Genomic DNA, 26,627 nt, shown 5'->3' with positions numbered 1-26,627 from the left:
TGCACGGCTCCCCGTAGAAAAGAACAGAAAACTGTCTCTTTCTGAGACAAGTGACATGATCTAGTTGAACTAGAAAATTTGTATACCATTTTTTAGATTGTTTTACGTTAAAAACGCCATGTCACATTTGTTTGTTTAAATTAAACACCAGAAAATATGTAAATTGGCATTTTCAAGGTACAAAAATCTGACCTTTATTTGGGAGGGAGGGGGGGTACCTCCATGGGATTGCATAACCACCTAAACCCACAGTGATGTCTAGCCCCCTCAATATTTTTTGCAAGTCGGCGCCTCTGTTCCTCATACATCTGCAAGAAGAGCTACTTTTTTGAAAAAATAAATTCATAAAAACTTTGTATAAGGGGAGGTGAGGGCGCTCAATTTCTGGGCCCCCTCTAAAAAATATTACTGTATCCATCCCTGCAAAATAGTATGAAAAAGCAATTACAAAATTCAGATTTCAACTTATGTGCTTTGAAAAATGCATCTCTTACTGATTGCTAAAACTAGGTAATAATTATTTTGGACATCCTTTTTTCAATGTCATAGATCTACCCATTGTCTTCGGTATTGGTACCTCATTGCTTCAATGCTAACACTAAAGATTAAAAGTCCCGTCTACTCCATGTCTCTCTCGTCTCACTGGTTTTGTTGGACATATCCTAAAAAAATCGTTACAAAAAGTGCGCAACACTTTACCTCCCCTTTGTTTCACTATTTACAGAAAAAAAGAAACTAATTTTACTAAATGAATGCAAAGAAAAAAAGACGGCGCTAATGCATCACGTTTGTGGGAAATAGTCTCATATGCTTGATTCATTTAAGTGGCACGTTCGATTCAAATATTCAGCAGTTTCTTAGTGTTAAAACTGGATTTCGTTTTGTTTTTGAGGAACTGATTTATTAAAGAGGCAGATTCAATTACCCAGCACTCACTGTAATGGCATTATCCATAATGTGTGCATTATTATGTTAGTTAATGTGTATATATGTACACACATGTAGAAAGAATGAATTTGATCTAATCTGCCAAACAAAGGGGGACGTTAGAAGAGCCCAAGTGGAGCATAGAATTATCCATCATCCGGTCCAATTTGTAAACAGAACCAAGTAGATGGAAAAAAATGAGTCAAAAAGAAAACAAATTTCTGAGATAAAGATCGATTTCTGAAATTCTTGGAAAATCTACACACAAAATAAATATTTAAAAAAAGCAGACAAAATCCTATAAAACGACATTTTTTCCATCAAGATAGTTACATTTTACACCAAGCTACAAGCTTTGAAACAATTGAAGTACTCAAAGTTGAATTAGTACCAAAATCCGTACTTGGCACTTTTTAAAATAATCATTTGAGATATAATCGATAATGAAAGGTTATATGTGACAAAATTAAAAGCTTTCAAAATCTTTACAGCAGTACACGTAAAATTAACATGTTATACTATTAAAATTACAAAGTATACTCATTAAAAAAAAGAAAAGGTAAAAGCTGCAAGTAAAATCATCTATATTTTGCATATTTCATAAAAGTAATCAAACAGAAGTTTAGCACATATGCCAACATTAAAGATGTAAGTGTGCTCAGTGCAGGGGAGAAAGAAGAAAAAAAATTGATCGAAGGTTTTTGCATTTTTGGGTAGCATTTAACATCCGATGGAAAAAATATAGGAGTTAGTGAGAAAATATAGGAAAAATAGGAGAGTATCTGACAAATTGTAAAAATATAGGAAATATAGGAGGACTATGAGCCCTGAATAAAGAACGCAATTCTTCAATATTCAAAATCTTTGCTCTGCTTTGCTTAGGAAGTAATAGAGTTTGTGTATGGGGAATCACAAAAATCTCAGCCCTACTCCAATTAAAAGGTTAAGACAAAAAAAAAAAAGAGAAAGAAAGAAAAAAAACACTTATCAAGATAGAACATTTTAATTTTAACATAGGGATAAAATATACATAACAATCAGTTATTTTATCATTTATAAATAAATAAATAAAAGAAATATGACCAGATAACACAAAATGGTTTCCATAATGTTTGAAATTGGAATAGGCGTCAGCAGATAAAATTGGATTTTCTACTTAAATTACTTCTTAAATGCAATATCGCTACATTCTACTTTCTTTAAATCTAACAGATCCATGATCTTTGCATAGAAAGTAATGAGTAATCAAAGTAGAAAGAAGTGGATAAGATTTGAAGTCACAGCAGGCAATATATTTTGATTAGAAATATTTTAAAACGACATTATATCATTCAGCAAAATTTGTAACATATATAAAACGTGCTTTATAGATATTTTCTAAGCCTTAGATCCGAATGAGTGATGATTTTTCAGTGAAAAGTCAGATAAATTATTTTATTTCATATTATCAGGCCAGAATTGTATATAATACCTCTGTGTTGAACCTTCAAATAATCTATCTAACCAATTTGACAAACCATCTAAAAGATGTTCTTCAAACACTACATTTCCATACAGATCATTGTCATGCATACTTGTTTTAGCTGCTTCAATATCACTATTCTCAGATTCACTATCTTCAAATCCTATAAATTCTCCAGCAGTGGAATTTTCGGCTTTTTTCATTCTTCCTTCACGCTTCTTCCAACTTTGCTCAGCATGCTTAGCATGATATACACAAAAATACTTCCTATGTCCATTTAATGAAAGAACAGTACCTATACAATTTTTGGGATTGATATTCAACTCCCGATTCTCCCCTAGAGTTTGAAGTAACAAACGGCGATACCATTCTAAATTTTTTTCCACCATAAGGAAAGCAAACATCAAGGTTTTATTTCTGCGATATGGGTACACAGATCGGTAGAAAATAGGCAACAACTTCATTTTAGATTCACTATCAAGTAACAACACTATAGTTCGACATCCAGGTTTAAGAAGCCTAACAAGACCATTGTAAGTTTCCCCTCGAAGCTCATGAATGTGTAAGTGATATTCAGGTTTACTTCTGTTTGGCATCCCTGGTACTTGTTTGCCCTCTCTTTGATATTTTTCTTGAATGTTTTGTTCTTCTAATTGAACCAAATATGTCATTATATAGCCAACCAATATTATGAAACCTATTGACAATATCACTGATACTGCAGGCAAGACTTCTTGGCGAGTTATGTTATCCCACAAAACGTCGCCAATCAAAACCATTCTATTCAATACCCTAGTGAATAAACTCAGGGCATGCTCATCGGCCAGTATAGAAACTTTAGCATCATATGGCAAAGTCTCGGAGCTCTGCATTAACCGATTAATGGCTGCATTTAACTCATCTTTGGTAGTATTAATGGAGTTGTCAGTTATGTCCCATCTATGATCCAACCATTGATATTTAACAAGATCATGCTCTTTCCTCCATATCAAAACAACATGGAGAATTGGATCCTCGGGTGCCCCCAAACCTGATGAAAGCGCTTTAACAAAATCTTTCTGTTTTTCTTCATATATGAACATGAATTTCACTCTATCATTGGGCAGATCAATCTCTTGAATGAAGTTTCGCATTACAGAACGGTAAGGGTCATGATCTTTGATATTTTTAGTAATCAAGATCACACACAAGTATTTACGAGCTCTTACAGCTTCAGCTGGACAAAGCTGGTCAAATAAAACTTGTGATGACAGTCTTGGCAGAAGTAAGAACTTATTTGCCTCAATTACATCACTCATAGTTTGAACAGATAATTCCGTCATACTTAAAGTTGCAATTGGTTTTGATATATCTTCGTTAAAAATCAGTAAAGATTCCATTTTTGACTGTATGTTATACTTTTTAGTAACCATCTTTGTATCAGCCATACCTAGTGCAATATGACCCATTGCTGCACGATTACGAAATCTAAATGCCAATATAAAGTATCGTAAACGGACTGATTCTGCTCTACTAAATATTAAAACTCTGATTCTATTATCATGCCAGCCATTAAGAAAATCTACAATATTTGAATCAGTCAAACTTGTCACAATTCTAGGTGGCAATATTCGACGACAGAAATCAACTACTTTAATAAAACTCAACTGATGATCTTTGTAATGGACAGGCCTTCCATCAATTACACCAATCAAATATGGCAGAGAGCTTACACCAATTTTATGGGTTAAAGAACTTTCTTGCTGTGCATGAATAGCAGCAAATCCAATTCCTAAAGGTTCCAATTCTTGCACAAGTTTCCTCCAAATTGGCTCTGCATTGATGCAACCAAAGCATATTTCCCCATAAAACAAAATCAAATATGGTTGAAAATTACTGTTAGGAATGATGTGATTTTCATAAGCTTTAGCTGTAATGGTATGTTTGTGGTAAAACGATCCCTGATTGAATTTAAATTGAAAATTAAAACCACTTTGGCTAAATAAGTGTTCAAAGGGATCGCTATCGAAACGCTTAAATCGTGAGTAATCAGCATGTTGTCGAAAATTAGGAGTATCTTCGGTAACACCTGTACGATCAAAAAGACGTCGTCTTTCAGGATCAGAAAGCAGTTCATAAGCTTTATTAATTTCTATAAATTTTGACTCCGCTTCCGGACCTTTATTTTTATCTGGATGCCATTCTCTGGCCAAACGTTTGTATGCCTGTTTGATTTCGGGCAAAGACGAAGTTTTTGGTACATTTAAAGTGATGTATGGATCTCTAAGAGAAAAACCAATGTGCACCACAGCACATATGATTAATAAAAAGTAAGTCATGATGAAACCTGTAAAGTTACACATCAGAAGAGTTGATTAGCATAGGAAGAGTTATAGAAAGTGCAGAATGCAAGAAAGTTTTAGGAGTTCAATAATGAATGAGAGTTTAAAATATATTTATTCAGAATCATGCTGGTTTTTGCACAGTTTGTGAAGTTGAAACAGGAGCTACTTCAGGCTGCGATTGAAGAAACCTTGTACGTTTCCTTGTATAATGTTGCCAGTGTAAAATTAGTTGATCATCGATGAACTTGGCACATTGGGCATTACTTATTTCTCTTCTAAAATGCTCGTACTGCAGCAATTCCAAAAAATATAAGCAAATAGGATACCTAGAAGAAAAAAAAAAGAGCATAAAATTTCAAACAGAAATTAAAATGCATTATTTTTTACAAACAATGAATTAAATAAATCAAATTTTGTCAAAAATGTTTTCAAATAATACAGTGGAATCTTAAAACCTCAATACTCCAAGGGAACACCAAAACCTGCTGACTTAAGTGGATGTCAACTGACTGAGGTTCCATACTTTTAATTCCTAAAGAGTTACTGAATTACTTACTAATGCTTAACATTCACATTATAAAAAGTCCAGTAAATTAATTTTCTTTTCTTTTTTGAAAAACATATGAAATCACAAATATTATTTGAATACCTCATGAGGAATGAAGTCATAATTTTTGAAAAAAGATAAAAGCTTCTCATTAGTCAGGTCAGTTAAAGGTAGAAAGGCCTGCCCACACTTGTTTTAAAAACATGTTATGGTGCCTTCTTTCTCTAGAGAACTCTCCTGATTACATTTATCCTACCCCTTCCTAGCCTTAAAACTGCACTAACAGCACAGAGTGTGGTGGTTGACTACCCTGGATAAAAGATGAAATTATTTCAATCTTCTTGTGCATCCCCAATTTAGATACAAAAAAAGAGTATAAGGGTACACAACACATAGTAAGTAAAATAACTTTTTAATGAATAAAACAACTTTAGAATATTTTAATCCAGTCATTGTTTGACAATATTAATAATTACAGATATCGTTGTTGAAACTTATGAGTAAAATATTAAATAATGGAAAGAAACCTTTGATTTGGGACAATTTTTTCAAATATCAATACTTTTTGTTGTGTTTAATAACGTAATGGTTAGCAGCAGTTTTTTTTAAAAGTAATTTTAGATAATGTTTTCCAAAATAGGAAGAAAATCATACTCAAGCAGGATATTGGAATACAACATATAAAATAGGAATCTAAAGCAAAAAAACAGAAGATTCAGCAGGTATGTGGATCACGCTACAAAAACCTACACAACACGCAGCTCTGGATAAAGGAAAAAAAATGGTTCTTTTTCAGGTGCCATTGATGGAAATTATAAGATATTTAGCTCTCATTAGTCATGAGCAGACCCCGAAGTGGTTTTTTTGGGGGGCAAAATTAGGAAATAAGGAATCAAAAATTGGAAAAGTAGGAAAAAAATCACTTCCAAAAGTAGGAAAAAAATAGGAAGAGATGGGACTACACACACATCAAGAGGAAACAAATTTAGAGTAAATTTAATTTCTAATGTAAAATAAACTAACAGTATTTTTGATTTAAAACTGTCCCAAAAATGATCTAACAGTACTTTTGAAGTATTAAAGGGATTTAATGAAAGGTCGAGTCGTAAAAAAAAAATGAAAGAAACAAGCTGACAATCATCAGTATGAAAAATAAACTGGTGGAAACAAAGATATATGAAAATAAAATCCAAACAAAGAAACACTTTTCAACAATACAGCAATAAAATTTTTAAGCGTGAAAGAATAAAATGCAATATAGCGATAGCAAAAAAAAAAAACAATAATAATAATAAAACTCATATTTTGGTGCAATAAAACCATTTTTGTCAGATATTTGTTTTGTTAAAAACAAAAACATTCCTTCGAGAGCATCCATTTATCATTTGAAAATACTAACACTTTCAGCTTATGTTGTCATAAACTATGATACAAAATGCAAAGCAAATATTAAAATAGTTTTAGTTAAAAATAATCAGCAGCTGACATACATTCTTGCATAAACAGGGGCGGATGATTGAATTTGAAAAAGGGAAAAGACTGAAAATACAGAACTAAAATAAATTTGTTCTTAAATATGGGACATAAAATTTATAATAAAATAATTAAACTAAATAAATAACGAAATAAGTAAAATATAGGGTTTGTATAATGTTGTGTACTTTTAGCATTCAACATAAATTTTTGTTTCAGGCACATCATTTATGGGGGGTCAGTGGGGTCAATTTCTCCCCTCACAGGTTTTGGCCAATTAATGCTTAACTATACAAGTTTGTGCGGTTTTTATGGTTTTCAGATAAAATTTGCATTAAGTATACATCCTTTGCTAGCCACCCCCGGGGGAAAATCAGAATGACGGACCAGTTTTAATTCGAATCAAGCAATAAAAACGAATAATGTTTTATTGGTTTGATGATTTTTTACCTCTTTCTCATTCCGAAATTTGTCACTGAAATAAAAAAGAAAAATACATGCATGGTAAACATAACATTTTTATCAAAGCCAAAGATCAGTTACTAATGCTTCTCTGAGCATAAAAGTGAAGACATATGATTTCATTCGATCCTCATCATACGACAAAAATATTCATTCGGAAATTGTTCACGAAATCGAAAGTGAGGGGGGAGCACCTGGTATTAAATGCCAGCATATATCTCTTCACCCCCCCCCCCCTTTGATCAGGCGCCCTGAGTACAATAACTTACAGCAGATATGCCGCATCGGTAAAATTGCCGCAACCCGAAAAGTGTAACAGTCTAGCAAAAAAATTTTATATGTCGCGAAATGCCGCATTGCCATAAATGCAGCACATAAAAATTATGAGCAACTCCTCGATATTGATGATATATCCAAATAGAAAATACCCATTAAAAATTAAAAAAATACCGTACATATTTGCTTGTAGCTCTATCCCCCAACTTTTAAAAATGTAAAGAAATAAAAACGGAATCTCGCGTCTAAATTGATTTCCTGTTTTTCTCCAAAAATTGGGAACGTTTTGCCCATCTAGATTTTTTTTTCTTGCAAATACACTCTTTGCAAGGAAAGAAAATGAAATTTTATAATTTTTATATTTACGATTTAGAATGAACAATAATCATATTTACGTATGAAAAAAGTTTGTTTCCGCAATTATTTTTGAGGTGATCCGTTTTTGCGAATTTCTGTTTTCTGTGCTTTTTATTTTGTACTAACATCAATAAAATATGTGCAGTGCACAGGTTTTTCATTTTTTGTTTCCTTATGTTCCTTTTATGGTTTTTCATTGCGTTTCTGTTTAAATAGAGCTCCATTTCACTTGTAATCAACTATATACAAAAAATTGGCAAATAGGCAATTCGGCTTTTCCCGCATTTTTTGGACAGTCGGCCGTTTACTTTAATTAAAGCTTCTAATTAAGGGGTAAATAATATATAATTGCATCAGAATGGGCCAGTATCTGTTTCTTTATTGTTTCGTTTAAAACAGTAGGACTGAAGTTGGGGCGATAAAAAGAAAGGTCGATCGTAAACGCCGCAACGGCATAAAAGTCACTTACGAATATTTAACTTTTAAACAAGCAGACGCCGCAATGTTCCTTCAAGAAATTACTGTAGTCAGTGAATTAAAAGCTTAGGATTCGCTTGTTTCTTTTGCTTTTTAAAATTGAAACATGCAGAAAATTATAGGTGCGGCATTGTAAAAATAGAAAAAATGCACAATTAGAAGCGCTATACTAAAGAAAGAAAAATTAGGAAAAAAAAAGAAAAATGTAGGAAAAAAAGGAACTCTTCGGGGTCTGCATGAGTAGGACTGGGCGATATCAGAATTTTAATACAGTACAACCTTGATATCTCGAATCTCTCGGGACGGGGCGAAAATTTGAGCTATCAAGTTATCAAGGTTTTAAAAAATTACACAAGTAACTCTCACATTTACAAACACGTACGCTATATACATTTATATCTGCCCTATGGGATCACTTTGATTAACGATCAATAAAGTAGTCTTCAATACTTCACTAGATTTGAAATTTTATAAAAGTGCACAGGATGAGATTTTGAAATGAACAATACTTTCAACTTAGTTTTCTTACCTAAAAATTTAAAAATTCTAATTTTATCTTCAACCAAAAGTTCCCCACAGTTAAAAAGTTTTCAGCAGCCATTTTGTAGCAGTTAAAAAAGCAGAACGATTAAAATCAGGAACGCATTTTCTGTTTTCGGTTGGAAACTGACGGACGAAAAATCAAACCCCTTTCCTCAAAGTGGACAACATAATAGAGAGAAATGCACTAAAATTCTTAACTCTGGGGAAAACACAGCACCCCCTCATACCAACACTCCTCTATTATCTTGCCCCAATCCCCTATTCAGAAAATTTCCAAGAAAAGGGATGAAAAACGTCACGCAATGTCCCTGGAACTAGTTTTACTACAAAAATTGCCAAAGAAAAACAACAATTGAAACTTGCTTCTGTGCAAAAATTTCTACATATCAAGGGTTTTGAAAAATAAATTTTGAGATAACTATGGAAAATACATAGGGGTTTTTATATAAAATGCAGGGAATTTTTTTTTGAGACATCAAGGGTTGAGATATCAAGGTTTGACTGTACTGCGATATATACACTCCAGATATCGATATTTTCGATATATTCACAGAAAAATTCAAAATTTTCCACGGGAGGGGGGTCGGTGCAAAAGTTATAGTTATGTGCATATTATATTAAAAACAAAAAATACTACCAAATATAATAAAAACAATTGTTTCTCTAATTCAAAACTTTACTGTGGGGGGGGGGGGCATGCAAATAGTACAGCTCAACGCATGACAAAAATGCTTCGCAACGAAAGAGTTTTAAAGATTCCATTAAATATTTTGTTTAAATCTTTTAATTTGAGCAGTCTCAATAATTTGAATATACTTAGAATTATATTTGGTATTGATTTCTTAGTTTATTTTTAATCATTTAATAGCTCTTGCATTAAGACTTTTTACTTCTTAGTTGAGTAACATTAAAGTAAAATACTAATACTAAATCTTTAAAGAATGCAGCTATAAATTTTGGAAACAATCACACCATACACCCGTTTATGCACATAAAACTATGAAATATACCTTTACTAATTTATATGTCACAAGCTGCATTATCCAGCGTTGTACGATCTACCTTGAAAATAAAAGTTTTGTGTAATGAAGCATGTTTAACAATCAGGTTTTTAAAAAAAGAAAAAAAATAGCATAAAACATTTCCCGTAAAGTGTAGAAAAAACAATTTCTTGACTCAAAATTCAATTGGATTTTTTCGCAATCATTCCGCTTCACAGATTTTCTGGTGAAACCCCCATAGGTGGTCCATCCCCACACACTCCATTGGGATGAAAAAAAACTTGTGAATTCCTGAGCATCAAAGGACCGCTGTGCCATGTTTGGATAAAATCCGACATAAACTATATTTGCTTATCCCCTCCCCCCCCCCATGGGGTGTATTTGCACCCTCCCCTTCCCTCATAGACAGAAAAACCATATGACAATTTCTGACCATCAAAGAACTGCTGTGCCAAATTTGGCAAAGATCTATCAAAACTGGATTTGTGAAAGGAAACCTTCGGTGAAAGGGGGGGGTCCCCCTATGGTGAACGAAAACTACCCCATGTGAATTCTTGAGCAGTAAAGGTGGCAAAAATTTGACGCAAACTGCATTTGCATTAATAAAATCCTCATTTGGTTCACTATAATTATTTTAGATAAAATTGCTGCTTTTCTAATTGTTTTCTAACAATACACACATTTTTTTTAATATTGATTTCAAAAACACAATCAATTTTTCATCAACAGATCCATTCCAAAATGCAAATTATTAGGTAAATCAATTATCTCATTAATGTCATCATTTTACAAGCAATTTAACAGAAAAACGAATACGAAAATTTCTTAACTTTTTCAATTCTGGTATTTGATGACGACACTTAAACTTAAGTAGAAAAATACCAAATAAAAGAGTTGCAATGAACTACTGAAGTAAGGTAAAACCGAAAGTATGTTCCTATTTGCATTGCTATAACCATTACGGCTCCAAATTTGTTAATGCATAGAACTTACACAAGAACCCTTTTTTCACGCATGCATCCAAAATATGCTTCAATTTCGAAAATGCGTAAAACTGACATAAAATAAAATCCCTATTTTCGCGCATGCATCCAAAATATGCCGTTTGTCTGGCGACAACAGAAATTAGGAAATTTCAGTTTCGTGGGAGCTGCCAGTGCATAGGCCAATTTAGGATTAAGCTTCTGGGAGGGCAGGGTTTTTTTTTTTTTTTTTTTTTTGAGCAACATCAGTTCTAATGTTCTAATTAAGGCCAGATTTAGACTTAATGGCTAAGTTATTCAGGTATGGGGGTCCCTTTTGAAGTCTGGACAAATTTTCTGTCAGTGGCAAAAAAGGCCTTTCTTTAACTATGTTTTTGTCCTGCAATACATGAATACAAAAAAAAAGTAAAGGCGCTTTTTTTGTGCTGTTTTCATTAATGTGTTGCTTGCTGTCCTTTTTGGATTGACTTTAAGAGGAGGAATGGTATCAGGAGAGGAACACAGGACTAAGTATGTTATAGAATTTAGGGGGTCCGGAGGTTTCTTCCCCGGAGGAAACTTTGTAAAATAGATATAAAATTCTGCACTTGGACGCCTTATAAGCGGTAGTTGGATTGACAAAAAATATCGGGAAAAAGTAGGCAAACAAAACTTTTTTAAAGTTATATACTCTTTTGCAAATTAAGATAATGCACAGTAAAAACTGCTTTGGGATTGACAAATCCATGACAGCAGTTCTTAAAGAGAAAGAGCGAGGGAGAAGAAAATATAATACATTGTTGCTTACTTTTACATCGACTGTCGGTACAATTAGTTTTTGATCAGGCCTCCCATCCACACACAAATACAAAAATGAATTAAGTGTAAAATGATCAACAGTAAAAAAATGCCTTAAACGAAATTGTGTACAGCTTTAGAAGATAAAGGTAAAATGAGAGCAACACACTGCCCACATGGACAATTCATTATTTATATGCTTGATAAGAAATAAAATTGAAGCACAACTTGCTAAGGAGTTTCAAAGACTTGTCTAATTCTTTTCAAGGACTCTAGAATAATTAAAACTATTTAAGGCACTTTATTTGCACTTTCCAGACTCTGAAATTTAGTACTAGATTGTACAGTTTTACAGTATTATTCAATGTTTGTAAGAAACAGCTCTTTTAAGTTTAAAAGAAAAAATAAACTATAGATTTCTCATTACAACAATTTTTTGTCAACTACAGGTAGTGCAGAAAATAAAAAGGAATTGGGTGTGTTTTTTTTTCTTTTTTTTGGGGGGGGGGGGGGGGGGGTTGGGTTAAACAAACTAATAATATGCAGTAAACTTACGATAAAAGAAAGCATTACAAAAGAATTTCCAAAATACTGCATTTGTGATTAATAGCAAGATATGAAACATGCGAGACACAAACATTTATCTCAAGTGATACGTTACAGAAACGTGAGAACCATGATTTTTACATTTTTGATGCAGGGTGTAGCAGGAGTTGAATTTGACATTCCTTCCCCTACTCCCTTCCACTTGCTGAAAATTTTGAAATTTATGGTTTGTTGCCATTTTCCCAAATTTTCAAGGTTTTCAATCACTTGAAAGTGAAATTTATTTTTCTAAGCACTTATCTTTTTTTTTTTAGGTACGAATCATGCAATTTTTCAGAAGTTGCGGGTCCCCAACAAAGCGGAGGTCCTAAGCTATAGCTTATTTAACTCATAGGTAAATCTGGTCATGGTTGTAATTCACTACTACCTGCTCATTTTTCTTCAATTTTTCGTAATTTTTACGAAAATTCATCAGCTTTTCTACTTTTATAAAAGATTTTTATGACTCTACCTATCTAACTTTATTTTTCATAGATTTTTTTAAAATCAAATATGCACTTTTATTATACATTTATCAAATTCACATTGCACTTCTTTTGCAATAACATTCCTTTCAAATTAGCCAATTTCGTTTGAACATATCTATTCGGAAAATTCTTCAAAATCTTTCGACTATGCAAAACAAAAGTATCTCGCTTTTGACACTACTGATTGAAAATAAACATTCTTTAAAAAAAGAAAACAAATTACAGTGAGTAGATTATTCTGTTAGTGAAAAAAGGGTGGAGGGCGGCGGAGGAGAATTTTTTTCCTCTTTGTTTTAGCTTCTAAGTTTTAAAAATAATCGGCTATTATTTCAAGTATTGCAACTGAATGCACTGCTCGTTCAACCTATATTTTCATCTATATATTTGCGATAATGGTTTTCAGTAAAAAATAGTCATTTTACATACTTTTCGGCACCTCAGTGACAGTGACAGCTTTATTACTTGTATTTAATGTACGAAGTTTTTTTTCTGCCATCAGAAAAGGACTTCGTTATTCTCTTCATTTTCACTTTTGAACTATTCAAAAAAAGAAAACATGTTTTGTTTTTGTTTTAAAATTTTAAAAGGTGTGTTGTTCCTATAAAAAATCCTCCAAAAACTGGGGTCAAGCCCCCCCCCCCCCCCCCCCCCATCCGTCCATGCTTCTGATCTATTCAAAAAAGTGAAAAAAGTCATGATTTTTTGTTTAAAGATTTTGGATGGTGTGTTGTTAATATATGTCTTCCCAAAACTGGGGGGGGGCATTGCCCCCCTCCCCATAAATCTGCCCATGAGCCAGCAATAACAACTTATCGTTTCAAGAGGTGCCATGTGTTATGAACGGAATTTATATTTTTTATTTAATTTCGGAGTTAAAGTTTTATTCGTTCAGAACATGCAGTCTGAGAGAGATGAGTTGTGATCCCTCTACTGCAGCGTTTCCCAAAGTTTGTTCCGCAGAACACTTGGATTCCGTAGAGGTATAAAAAAGGTTCCGCTGCGTATTAGCAGAGTTGCATAAATTTATTATCCGCTAGTTTAAAAAAAAAATGAAATAATCAGTATCAAGAATTTAAACTATTGTTGCAGATTGAAGTGGTAGTCATCACAGTATTTTGCATCACTATACCAGCATAATCAAGTAAATACCATATGATTTGAGGAAAGTTCTCAATGTAGCTTCAGAAAAATATTTTGTGAAATCTCATTTTCTCCAGTCAAAACTATTTAGCAAGATTTCTGAAGACATATGTAGGGGCAGCACAAATCCGTACTTTCCAATACGAAATATGCTGGCTATACGAAACAAAACCTGCTGGATCATCTACCAGAAACTAATTTTCTGATTTAGTTTCACTCAATAAATTTTGGTTTAATGTAGAAAATGAATGCCATTATTGGATAACAAAACTCTGTCTCAAAACTTCTTCCGCTCCAGATTTATCGGTTTGGCTGCCGGTAAATGCATATTTGTGGCCCCTAATGTGTCCATCACAGAACTGTATAAAACAATTATCATGAGCAGTTTTGTATTCCCTTCAGGCCGTTATGGTCATGGAGAATCTTTGCATTTTGCGGCATGATAAATCCGCCATTGCAGAGGACCTTGGATCATGCAGTGAAGTATGAAGGGGACATAGCGAAACTTTCCTCTCTGTATTTCATATAAGCAATCGATGCTTCCTGATTATACCCCCATTTATCAAAATTTGGTTTTATTGTGAGATTTAAATTTTACGATTTATATCAGCAAGGTTGGCGCAATTTGATGTCTTGGAGGAATTTCAAATTTTATGGATCATCGCAACTAAGTTGGACAGATTAAGTATCTTGGCTACAGTTATAATAATACACATTGCACAGGCATTGAATCATGAAAGAGAATATCAGTCATGCTGGACAACAAAAGCATTTTAAGTCCTTCTCTTGAGCAGTAGGCGACAAAACCGAAAGCGAATCCACAAATGTTTCAGTTAAGGTCCCCTCTTGTATTTCAGTTTTTGTTTAAATTCATATATCATTTTCTAAGATAGAAGTAATAATGCTTGACGAGAAAATCTTTCTGTTGTGTCATCCCTTTGAAATTATTGGTGGCAAAAATTTATCTGCACCCATCGATCATATTATAAAATCGACCTAGGACATTTCTGTGGTGGTCATAACTCTTCTTTTTTTTTTTTTTGACGTACTTTTTTTTTTGTTTTTTTAGCAACGAATTAATGAAAGCCATTAAAATACTAGTGAGACGGTTGTAATTTCCAGCTAAGTAAGTGTTGGAGAAAAACATTTTCAAAAAGACCAAAATAAAATGCAATAAATGAATACAAATCAGAGTTCTATAATTTTTGTACTCTGAGATAAGAAGTCTATTTTTTACATATCATTTTTATGCATGGGTTTGTCTTCGCGATCATAATTGTTGTCAATCATGGCATTTATTCTGGAACAGTTACATTTAAAAAAAATTTCCTTTCACTTTTACTTTATTTTACATAGTAAAGGAAGTACTGTGCAGTTGTGAAAAAATATTCCTTCAAATTTCCATTTGCTCACCCCCCAATCAATGTTGAGTGTTTTTTCGGCCTGTCCACACATGCATATGTATCTTTCTAAGAAGGTATTTAAGAATATATGGAAACCCCAAATATCCATTTTAACTACCCTTGATTTTTTAACAACCCTTGAGTTAACTACTGTGAGTTTTCTTGTGACGTCTGTTTGTGGGTATTTTGCCAAATTTCAGTTCGCCGAATTGGCGACCGAAACTTTCAAGATTTTGATTTTATCATTTTTACTTACAGCCTCAGGACAGTAGTTCTTTACAAAATAAAATGCAGATGTGCAATTTAAAAATTACGTAAAACTATTTTGAAGTGCAAAAAAAGTCAAGTGCAAGAGGTTCCTTAACCATCACTCTGCTACTTGCAAAAGTACCACTTCCCACTGTCGTGGGAAAGTAAAGCACAATAACTGCAAACTTTTTGCTTTTTTCTTTTTTGCATTTTTGTTATCTATATTGCAATTTACCTTTATTGTACGAACTTGCTTATTTGGTTTACGCTGAAAATAAAGCATGAATAAAACATTGAATTCCAACATTTCTCTATGGTTAGTATGGAATCCAAAAGGCGTTTCCTCAAATATCTCAAAAATTTAAAATTTGATACATACTTTATATACTTTGCATATTCAGATCTCTTCCAATACTGCAGATACTTCAAGTAGGCTATAAAAGCTTTGTCTTTTAAATAGCTTCTTTGGGCCAAAACTGAAAACAATAAAAATATGCAAACATAAGATATATTTTTTTTACTATGCTTTTAATATATTTTATTTTTCTGCGAAAGTAGAGAATAAATAATGAAACTTTTAGGAAGTTTTGGAAAAAACTCAAAATTTCAGAAATTTTAGGACAAATTTTGAAATTTTAGGACAACTCCTACCTTTGTCATTTTAATTAAAAGTCTCAGTACAAACTTAAATGAAAAAAAATTTAACATATTTCAATGATGAAGACCGTCACAAAATTAACCTAGATTGATTTTTCCACCATTCATACATGAACTTCTTTTATTATATTGGAATAAAAAAAGTTCTTTAAAAGGTGAAAATTTCGCATAAAATTTTAAGAGCACATGAATGTTTTCTATTTTCATAATTTTATATATTTTATTTTCTTGGTCTGACTGAATCGTCAATTGGGGTTTTTTTACACTATGAATCGCTTCAATATGGTACATAATCTATCTCAATAAATCTTAACTAATCACGCAAATTAGGTAGTATATGAAGTTTTAGTTGAAATATGCTTTTTGGACTATTTTACAAATACAAATGTGACGACCAACAACAGGCTCTGGGTTCAGCTAGGCTGGTCCTAGTTAATTAGTCCCCAATGAAGATCAATGGCCCTCTTAAAGCTATCCACCCCCTTGCTCATTACCGACTCTTCCAGTTCAAGCTATTCCAAGTGCCCATGACCCTACTAAAGTAGTAGTTTCTCCTAATTTCCAAGTTTGCCTGAGATTTAAATTGCTTAAAACAATGACCCCTCGTCATGCTTTCCCCGCAAAAATTTAATCCATTTACATCTTTCATTTTGATAAATTTAAATAATTAAATCATGTCCCCTCTGACTCTCCTTTGCTCCAGGCTATACATGTTAAGCCTATTAAATCTGGTATCATAATCCAAATCTGAAAGTCCCCTTACTAATCTAGTTACCCTTCTTGGAACCCTTTCCGAACAAAAATATCTTTCTTCAGATAAGGCGACCAAAACTGAACAGCGTACTCCAAATGAGGTCTACTAAACTCCTATATAAAGGCAGAAGAACCTTCTTCGATTTGTTTGAAATAGATCTATTGATAAACCCAAGCATTTTGTTGGCTTTGTTACTAGCAATGCTGCATTGTTGACTAAACTTGAAGTCCTGATTTATTAAGATACCCAGATCCATAACATTTTCTTCCTGATTAATGACTGAACCTTGTAAACGATATCTCATACGCTTATTTCCATGACCTAAGTGTAGCACTTGACATTTTCCTACATTAACCGCCATCAGGGGCGTAGCTAAGGGGGGGGTTTTGGGGACAAAACCCCCCCCGAAAAGTTAGTCTCAAAAAAAAAAGAGAAAAAGAAGAGAGAAAAGAAAGAAAAGAAAAGGAAAAAATTCCAAGCGATTATACATATATATATATATATATATATATATATATATATATATATATACAAGAAGTAACCCCCCCCCGAAAGTCGGGTCTAGCTACGCCACTGACCGCCATACCCCATTTATCTGCCCACTTAGTAATATGATCTAAATCCTCTTGAAGCTGTTTTACTTGTTCTTCATTTTCGACAATCCCCATAACTTTTACATCATCAGTAGAGACGTACCGAGTACTCGGTAACTACTCGGTACTCGGCCTACTCGGTCAATTTGCCGAGTACTCAGTACTCGGCCAAATTCTGATCAGATACTCAGCCAATACCGAGTAGTTGCAAAAAATTGAATATTGTCCAAGACAGATACTAAAATTTATAAAAAAAAGAGCAAGCATTATATTCTGCAATCATTTGCAATTAAAATTTATAAGTCAAATTTAAATTTTAAGAATAATGAAATTTGTAATGCTTTAATGGAATAAATCTTTATTTTAATGTCCCCAAAGTTAATAAAACTTATTTATTAAAAATTATGCAAAAAAGGTAAGTATAGAAAAAATGAAATGTTTATATTAAAAATGGATTTTTGCTACAAACAAAAATTAGTTATAAAAAATATAAAAATACCTTTGCTTAAAAAATAAAAGGAAATAAAACAACGTTAAAAGCACAGTGCAGGAACACTGCAGACACGTGTTTTGGCGTTACAAAGAATTCCTTTTTCAATGCACAAAATGGGAGCTCGTGGATTTAAAGGCTTCTGACAAAAGTCGGATATTTTTGTCGAATCTCTTTACATTATTTAGCTCACATGTCACTACTATTCCAATAAGTTCAAAATTTTCATCACATGTGTGTCGGTGGTTCTTCTTAAAATATAATTGGTACTTGGTAATTTGGCCGAGTAGTGAAAGGCCGATTACTCGGTAACTCGGTACTTGGCCGAGTAGTGAAAGGCCCAGTACTCGGCCAAAGTGCTACTCGGTACGTCTCTAATCATCAGCAAAACAATTCATGCTTCAAGAAATATTTTCATTGATGTCATTCATAAAGACAATAAACAAAAGAGGCCCTAAAACTGATCCCTGGGGAACCCCACTTAAAACATCACTCTATTTAGAATGATTTCATCTCACAATTACTCTTTACTTCCTATCAAGGAGCCAATTTCTAACCCAAAGTAAAGTTTTTCCTCCAATTCCTATGTCAGCTAAATTGCTCAGAAGAGCAACATGCAGTACCTTGTCAAAAGCTTTTTGAAAATCAATAAAAACAACATCCACACATTTTTTGTTATCTAAAGCTGAGGTAACCTTGTCGTAGAAATGCAATAAATTAGTAGCACACGATTTACCTTTCCTGAAACCATACTGCAAACTAGTCAACAGACTATTAGTCTTTAAGAACTTCATGATCTTAATTTTGATCGAAGTTTCGAAAATCTTACAAATCACTGAAGTCAAACTTACAGGTCTATAATTCCCAGCATTACCTTTAGACAAATTCTAAAGACTGAATTCTATTTTGAAATGCAAAAGACTTATAATTTTTAATTATCATTATTTTTCAAAGAGCTATTTAGATTTTTTTTCCACACAATTTTAGAAAACCTTCGTTGGTCTGCCCTGTATAGATATTTACCTAATAAAAAAGCTGCATAGATTTAAAAAAAAAAAAGAAAGAAAATAAAAACTATTCAGCAAACTTGCATTACCTTAAAAAATATAAGTTTCTAAATTTATTAAATCTGTAATTTATCTATAAAGCTTTGCTAGTTACTTTGCATTTGATTAGATTTTAGTCTTTGCAATAATATGTAAATTTTATGAAAACATTTGGGGGAAAAACAATGAAAATTTTGAAGAAAACCATTTTTAAAAAAACACATGGTTTAAAAAAAAAAAAAAACAATTGGTTTAAACCAATGTGGTTAAAACCAAACAACCCTGGTCCATCCTCCAAGAGCGATGGCACACATCCTCCCAAAGCTACAGCCCCCCCAACCCCTACTCTTTTCCATTTCAAGCAGAAGTATTATTTCATGAAAATTTAAAACGCATCAAATCAGGACTGTCCATCCAACAAGAATAGTGGCTCACCTCCCAAAACGAAATAATATACTTAAATATTGATTCTCAAATTTAATGCAAAGAGATTGCTTTAATGAAAATGAAAGCATCAACAGTCTAAAAATGCTAAGTAAAAGAATTTATTAAAACAAAAATATCTTCAGACTGGTACTTTAACAAGTCTACAGGATGTTATATTATTATTAATTATCAAAATAATCGTCAGAAATTTGGAAAAAAATTTGGATGTGGGAAAGAAAATAGTCTAACGCAAAAATCAGATATCCGGTATTAACAGACAAAAAAATAGCGGAATTCCGGTAAAAATCTCTCAGATTGGAGATAAAAGAAAATGTTTAAGGTTAAGTAGAATAAAAAATAAGGAGTTTGTACGAAGATAATAGCAGAATTCAGGAATTTTAAGGGCCCTTATTTTTTTTTCTTAAAAAGCAGGATTTTATAAGTAGTTTGTAAGGAGCATACAAACCCTATTATAGAGTAGAAGGCTTGCCTGTTGTAATAAGATGTGGATGATATTTCTGTGGTGCTTTTTCCCTTTTTTGTACCCATAAAAAATGACACTAGCTCTCCCATATTTACAAGTGACATGTACACTAGATTGTTGTCATATTTCCTTGAAACTTGCAGATCATTCCCCCCCCCCCAAAAAAAAAAAAAAACATGATGGAGAAGGTATCTTTCATCTATAACATAATGACACCAGCTGTTTGTTTTGTGATGGTGGATGAATCTTTTGCTTCGCTTCAGGTAACAACACTTTAACAATACAGGATTTTCCCATTCCTTATGAAACTAGATTCATCGAATACTGATGGAAGATCAGCGCATAACTCGTGCTGAATATTTTAGCAATTTGTTATTCCATCCTTACTGTAACACCATTTGGTGTAAAAGACGGTTTGGGTTTACACATCTTTACAGATAGTGACTCATCGTAACAGAAACTATAGACTGCACAGCATACTTCTTTTACAAAAAAATTGCCACTAAATTTTTTGCCTTCCATATCATTTTACATCACTACACCAAAGTTAAAGTTCTCATCACAACTCTCCTTATTATCAGCGACCGACCAGTATCAGCGAGCAATACCACTACCAACTTGAGTCAATACCCATATAGAGCGAAGAAACTTCTGATGGTTTTAGAAATGGATTGTGATCTCCAAACTGGGAGACAAAAAGGTGTAAATATTTTGCATTCTACTGTTGTGTTGCTCATTGCTCTCACAAAGACTTGTTCTATCGTTGAATGACTACAGGTTCTGACTACCAAAACTACATAAACTACAGATCACCAAAATTTGTTGCTGCGTGGGATCGTTGGGTAACCTGATTTAATATCTTTATCAAATTTTTTTATCGCATAATGTACTCAAAAGTTTCAGTGTTGCAAGTATATGTACCTATATTTTGCATAATTCACATAACCAGCTGCGCAAAAGGCAGCTTGATGTTTGCAAACGAGAACCCCCCCCCCCCCACCCACCGAGGTGCAAAATTGCAGCATTGCCGTCTCACTATTGGCGATTTCGGTTTATCCCCCCTTAAGGTGATGGTAAAAGATTGTAGAAATGTTGAAGTAAATTAAGGAGGAGGGAAACTTCAGTCAATTTGGACTTTTTTTTTTTGGACTGAACAGAGATTTAAAATTCCAATGACACAATCTGCACCATGGCAGCCCCTTTCCCCCACCTGTGCACCCGGATTAATTAGCATTTTTATCTATTAGAGTGTATTATACTACTATTAAAGAGTGATTTCTGCAATTTTTGTGTAATTTTTTTAAGTAATAGAAATTATTTTTTTTTAAAGAGAATTATATCATCTCCCCAAACTTGACGCGTAATATGCTAGGACTTTTTACCCCTTCTTGCTGGCAGGGTAAGAAATAATTTACAACAGGTTTAAACTTTTTTTTTTGGATGTATGGGTTTGGCCATTTTTTGGCCTAATTTTACTGTACTACAACATAAAAGATGGAAAACATCAAGTTCATGTTCTACAATATCAATTGCAATTGTTCTAAAAATTAAAATGGAGCAAAAAATTATATAAAATAACAATATCTATACAACTTTAAAAACACATGCAAAATTTGAAAACACTCACAATTCAAATAGTTAGGATTAGCCAAACATTGTATAAATTCCAATTCAATCTGGAATCTCAAGCGCTGTTGCTCCTCAGTTTCTAGAACAAAAATATGTACTATTATTTCAAAAATAAATGTAAAAACTAACAGGATTCTGAATTTATACCTTTCAGAATCGTTAGTTATCGAATGGTATTACAAAACAGTTTATTACTTTAACACAGCGGTTCCCAATCTTTTCCCCTTGAGAAAACCCCTTGCAAAATCCGAAAGAGAATGGCGAACCCCCTATGCAGTAAGCAGAAAAAATAAATAAATAATTGCACACACAGTAAAATTTGAGAGAATTTTTTAGTGTTAGTACTCATAAGTTCGAAAACACAATAACAAGACCGAAAACATATTTTCAAAATATAAAAGCACAAATCTTTCTAGGAAATAAAATAATAGCCTGAATATGAATCCGAAAGAAATTTAACAAAGAATGAACCGAACACCCAGTGATTATTAATTGTTGAGATTCGGTTAACTTTTCCAAAACTCTTAACAGGATAATTATGGAATAAAGAAACACAAAGTTTGGCTCAACTATCTACCAGTTTTATTCTCAGCAATTAAGTTCAGCATTTAATTTGCTTCTGTATTCATCATTTTTCACATGGAAATGTTGTCTGAAAGGATAATAAAAGTTAAAAGTCTTATTCTGACACAAGAGATGTCTAGGACAAATCTTGATGAGTAAATCAGTTATGACCGATACGAAGGCAGGCTATTGCAACTTGTTGATCTTGGGTAACTTGAGTCAACTCAGGGTTAGGTTTTTTGCCGGCAAAAAGGTATTTTTGCCCGGACAGTGGAAAAAACTAGAGACGTACCGAGTACTCGATAACTACTAGGTACTCGGCCAAATTCTGATCAGGTACTCGGCCAATACCGAGTAGTTGCAAAAAATTGAATATTGTCCAAGACAGATACTAAAATTTATAAAAAAAAAGAGCAAGCATTATATTCTGCAATCATTTACAATTAAAATTTATAAGTCAAATTTAAATTTTGAGAATAATGAAGTTTGTAATGCTTCAATGGAATAAATCTTTATTTTAATGTCCCCAAAGTTAATAAAACTTATTTATTAAAAATTATGCAAAAAAGAGTAAGTATAGAAAATATGAAATATTTACATTAAAAATGGATTTTTGCTACAAAGAAAAATTAGTTATAAAAAATGTAAAAATACCTTTGCTTAAAAAAATAAAGAAAATAAAACAACGTTAAAAGCACAGTGCAGGAACACTGCAGACACGTGTTTTGGCGTTACAAGGAATTCCTTTTTCAATGCACAAAATGGGAGCTCGTGGATTTAAAGGCATCCGACAACAGTCGGATTTTTTTGTCAAATGTCTTTACATTCTTTAGCTTACATGTTATGCACTGAAAAAGACGTTCCTTGTAACGGGGGGGGGGGGGGGGGGGGGGGGGGGGGGCAGAAACACGTGTCTGCAGTGTTCCTGCACATTTGTTTTATCTGCTTTTAAAAATTATTTATGTTTGGCGGACTAGAACTATAGGTAATTGATTGGTATATTGTTTCAATTCCAACTTGATTAATCATACCTTTTATTTATTTATTTTTAATTTTAAAAATAATTTTTTGTAAAATTTTTGACACAAACAAAATTGTTTATATAATGCGTAATTAAATTTCAGCAGGAATTTAGTTTTAAAAAATATTATATGGACAAGGAGTACTACTATTCCAATAAGTTCAAAATTCATCACATGTGTCGGTGGTTCTTCTTAAAACATAATTGGTACTTGGTAACTTGGCCGAGTACTGGGTAACTCGGTACTCGGCAGAGTAGTGAAAGGTCGAGTACTCGGTACTCGGCCAAAGTGCTACTCGGTACGTCTCTAGAAAAAACCATGGCAAAAATGGAAAAAACTGCAAAAACCTAATTTCGAATAAAGTAGCATTATAGTATTAATCAAGAAACAGTGACAATATAATATAAATAATGCACTTTAATATTTTAGTTATGTCTCTCCATGTTACTTCTAATTTATAAGGTGAAAAATAAATAAAAAACAAATGTTGAGATTGCAAAACTTAAGATTTTAAATGTTCGCTAAAACAATTTTTTCAGAATGAGCAAATTCCTTCAATGTTAAAACAAAGAATGTTTACTTAAGTTTAGTAAATTAATAAAAAGATTGAATTCTAATTATATACATATATATATACATATAGTATTTAATTAATCACTTTTTTTTTTGATCCCACTAAGATTTTTAAGCTATTTAATTAATAACAGAATATTTACGTGAATATAGAAAAATATTAACTTTTCCTCACTATAAAAATAATGCATTTTTTCTCACTTACTGGGCAAATGGATAGCCAAGAGAAGAATTTAAAAAGAAGAAAAAAAAGCTGATCAATATGTGCTTTCTATATTCACTCTACTTTTTAGTAATACTAGCTCACTCTACAGAAAATGGCAAAACCTTTTATCAAAATCTTTTCATGCTTTTATTTTTATATAAGAGGAAAAAAAACTGTCCGTAAGTTGTTAACACAAAATCTATTTTTGCCACTTTGGCAAAAACCTTTTTTGCTGGGCGGTAAAAACCGTGGTCTTTTAAATGGTTTTTCCGCCCCCGGCAAAAACTTGCCAACCCTGAGTCAAACTTTCGTCAAAGATTGAGTGGAGTAAGAAATACGTAAATAAAAGATGAATGAAAAACGCTTGAACCTAAGGCTTCATCCCAAACAGCAAGCATGTTAAAATTCCACCATTATAATGGATCATTCTTTAATAAGTGTAACATTTCTGTCACATGACTTTTACAGTAAAAACTCTAAGGAACAATTCATTCAACAATGATTTTTAATTTCCTCAAAAAATATCAATTTAAACCTGCCAATAATTTTTTAATAATAATCTTTATTTTAATGTATTTTTGGTTCACAACATGTGAATTCTCACCTCCATGCAGTGGTGGCGCTAGGAAATCTCCGACAGGGTGGCAAGCTTGCCCGACAGGGGGGCATAGCCAAATTTTAGTTTGCAAGATTACCCCCCCCCCCCATTCAGGTGATAAAGAAGCTAATCATTCTTTGCGTCTAAGAACACGAGTTCCCCATAAAAATTAAAATCAAAAAATAAAAATTTTAAAATAGATAAAATGAAATATGTAGGGGGGAAAATCAAATTTAAAATGAAAAACATGAAACTAGGTTTTTGTGAACAGGGTCATCGCGAGATGAATAGACTAGAACTGTCTGAAAATCAAAATTTGACGAAAAATCTGAATATGATGTAAAATCATTATAAATGTGTGCTCAGAGTTTTTTGCAGAGAAAGAAACTTAACAGGAACTTAGTTGTGGGTGTAGAAATCAGGGGGGTCCGGGGGTTCTCCCCGGAAAATTTTCGAAATTGTAGCTCTGAAAACGCATTTTAGATGATCTTCGGTAATGTCAAGGAGAGAAGGGTAGGGTGCTCACCCCCAAAGAATTTTAAGAAATTGAAGTCCAATAAACGAAATTTTAGTCGATCTGTAATGGTATTTTATAGGGAGTGAGAGTCAAGGTGCATCCCCGAAAAAGTTTCAAAATTAAAGTATCGAAAACGCAATTGTAGGTCATGTTTGGTAACGTTAGGGTGATGGGGTTAGTGACCGATTAAGATACTGAAGGCTCCTCGCCCCCCCCCCCCCACTCCTTCCGTAATCAAACCTAATAAACACACAAATTTACGTGGTGGAAACTCCATGGCTCAAGGTCATAGCGGTGCTCATCCACTAGCTCAAAATATGGTATTGGGGAGCAGAGAAACCCACATCTTAAGTAAATAGAAGAAGAGTAACTAGTATTAAGTTAAAAAATTCAAAAGAAACTTGAGCCCGATGCCTAGCTTTATATTAAGATGCACCTCGCGAGTCAGAACACGTATAAAATAAAATTTATTTATATTTTCTTTCATTATATTAGCTTTCCGGGATAACTTGGGAAAGAATGGAGAAGGGAAAACGATCAGAACTACTAATTTTTGCTAGCGCAAAAGCAGAATCAAGAGAAAAAATTGAAAATCTTTTGAAGAGCGTAGCTTGCTAAAACCAATTACAAGTATTTTAGTTGATAACAAATAGAAACTGGAAACGGATAAAAATTTTGCGCTAAAATAATTAGAAAAGGTGCAAATTTTTACGGTTTTTAATTAATTTCTATGGGAATAAAAGGTCTACATCGATTAGGCCTAGCTGGTGGTGGATGGAGCCGGCGGGCAGCTGGGCTAATCAAATAAATAATCATGATCATGTTTCATAGGGGCCGCGAACATATTTCATTCCTAGATTTTTAAAAATATCATCGTACAAATCACAGCTATTTGGAGGAAAATGTGTGGGCCGCCGAAGCATGTTTGAAACAGAAAATAAAAGTTAAAATGTAGTGAGCGAGATTTAAATTATTGAAATGAATAGTCACACCAGTAGTTCTAAGCAGGACTGCGGAGTCGGAAGAAAAATGACCGACTCCGACTTGGGGGAATTTTAGAGCCTTCGACTCTGATTCCACAAGAACTGGCAGAGTTGCAAAAAAAGGGAAAAAGATCGACTTCGACTGTTAAATTTTAAAGCCTTCGACTCCTGACTCCGACTTCGTTACCTCAAAATCAGTCCGACTTCAACTCCTCACCGTTGGTTCTAAGTTTTTGAATGTACAAAACGAAAGTAATGTGTGTGTGTGCCAAAAGAAAAACAAAAAACGAAACTTGATAATATGGTCGGCACCATGCTAAACTCGGTAACAAACGAAGGTGAAAAATCACGAATCTCGTTTTTCAAATTCAATGGTTTGCCATAGTACTCAAAAAGGGCTATTACTACAGTACACTCCCTATTATCCACGGAATTGAGTGGCTCAGGTACCGCGGATAATGCGAAGGTGGTTTAAAACCAGAGGTAAAGAAGACAGAAATTATCTTTTGCTTGAGAATGATTGTATTGTAAATAAAACGTGAAACGTTTAAAAGAGATGCGACATTAAAAAATATTTGTATTTCAAGCTCTACAGAACAATAAACTAAAATT

At 33.1% G+C, this 26,627-nt stretch overlaps 2 protein-coding genes across 2 annotated transcripts in view; both read right to left on the bottom strand.

Moving 5' to 3' along the window:
- Positions 1-1,920: 1,920 nt before the first annotated feature.
- LOC129225621 (dnaJ homolog subfamily C member 16-like) lies at positions 1,921-4,817 on the bottom strand. The gene has a single exon (XM_054860087.1). It carries the CDS (start codon positions 4,729-4,731, stop codon positions 2,362-2,364), a length of 2,370 nt encoding a protein of 789 aa, XP_054716062.1. The 5' UTR covers positions 4,732-4,817; the 3' UTR covers positions 1,921-2,361.
- The window catches only part of LOC129225622 (mediator of RNA polymerase II transcription subunit 31-like), a 30,131-nt gene continuing 8,310 nt past the window's right edge, over positions 4,807-26,627 (bottom strand). The window contains exons 2-4 of the mRNA XM_054860088.1: positions 21,552-21,632; positions 15,854-15,950; positions 4,807-5,039 (exon numbers count right to left, since the gene is read on the bottom strand). Coding sequence (XP_054716063.1) covers positions 4,835-5,039; positions 15,854-15,950; positions 21,552-21,632 — 383 coding nt within the window. The 3' untranslated portion in view covers positions 4,807-4,834. The remainder of the gene's footprint in view (positions 5,040-15,853; positions 15,951-21,551; positions 21,633-26,627) is intronic.

The sequence above is a fragment of the Uloborus diversus genome, chromosome 7 (genome assembly GCF_026930045.1).
Source record: "Uloborus diversus isolate 005 chromosome 7, Udiv.v.3.1, whole genome shotgun sequence".
Lineage (NCBI taxonomy): Eukaryota > Metazoa > Arthropoda > Arachnida > Araneae > Uloboridae > Uloborus > Uloborus diversus.
The sequence above is the reverse complement of the archived record's forward strand: the minus strand, read 5'-3'. Positions and strand labels throughout refer to the sequence as shown.

What these genes read in the sequence shown, in the direction of transcription:
- LOC129225621 (XM_054860087.1), bottom strand. Translation starts at nt 4,731, where the DNA reads ATGTGTAACTTTACAGGTTTCATCATGACTTACTTTTTATTAATCATA.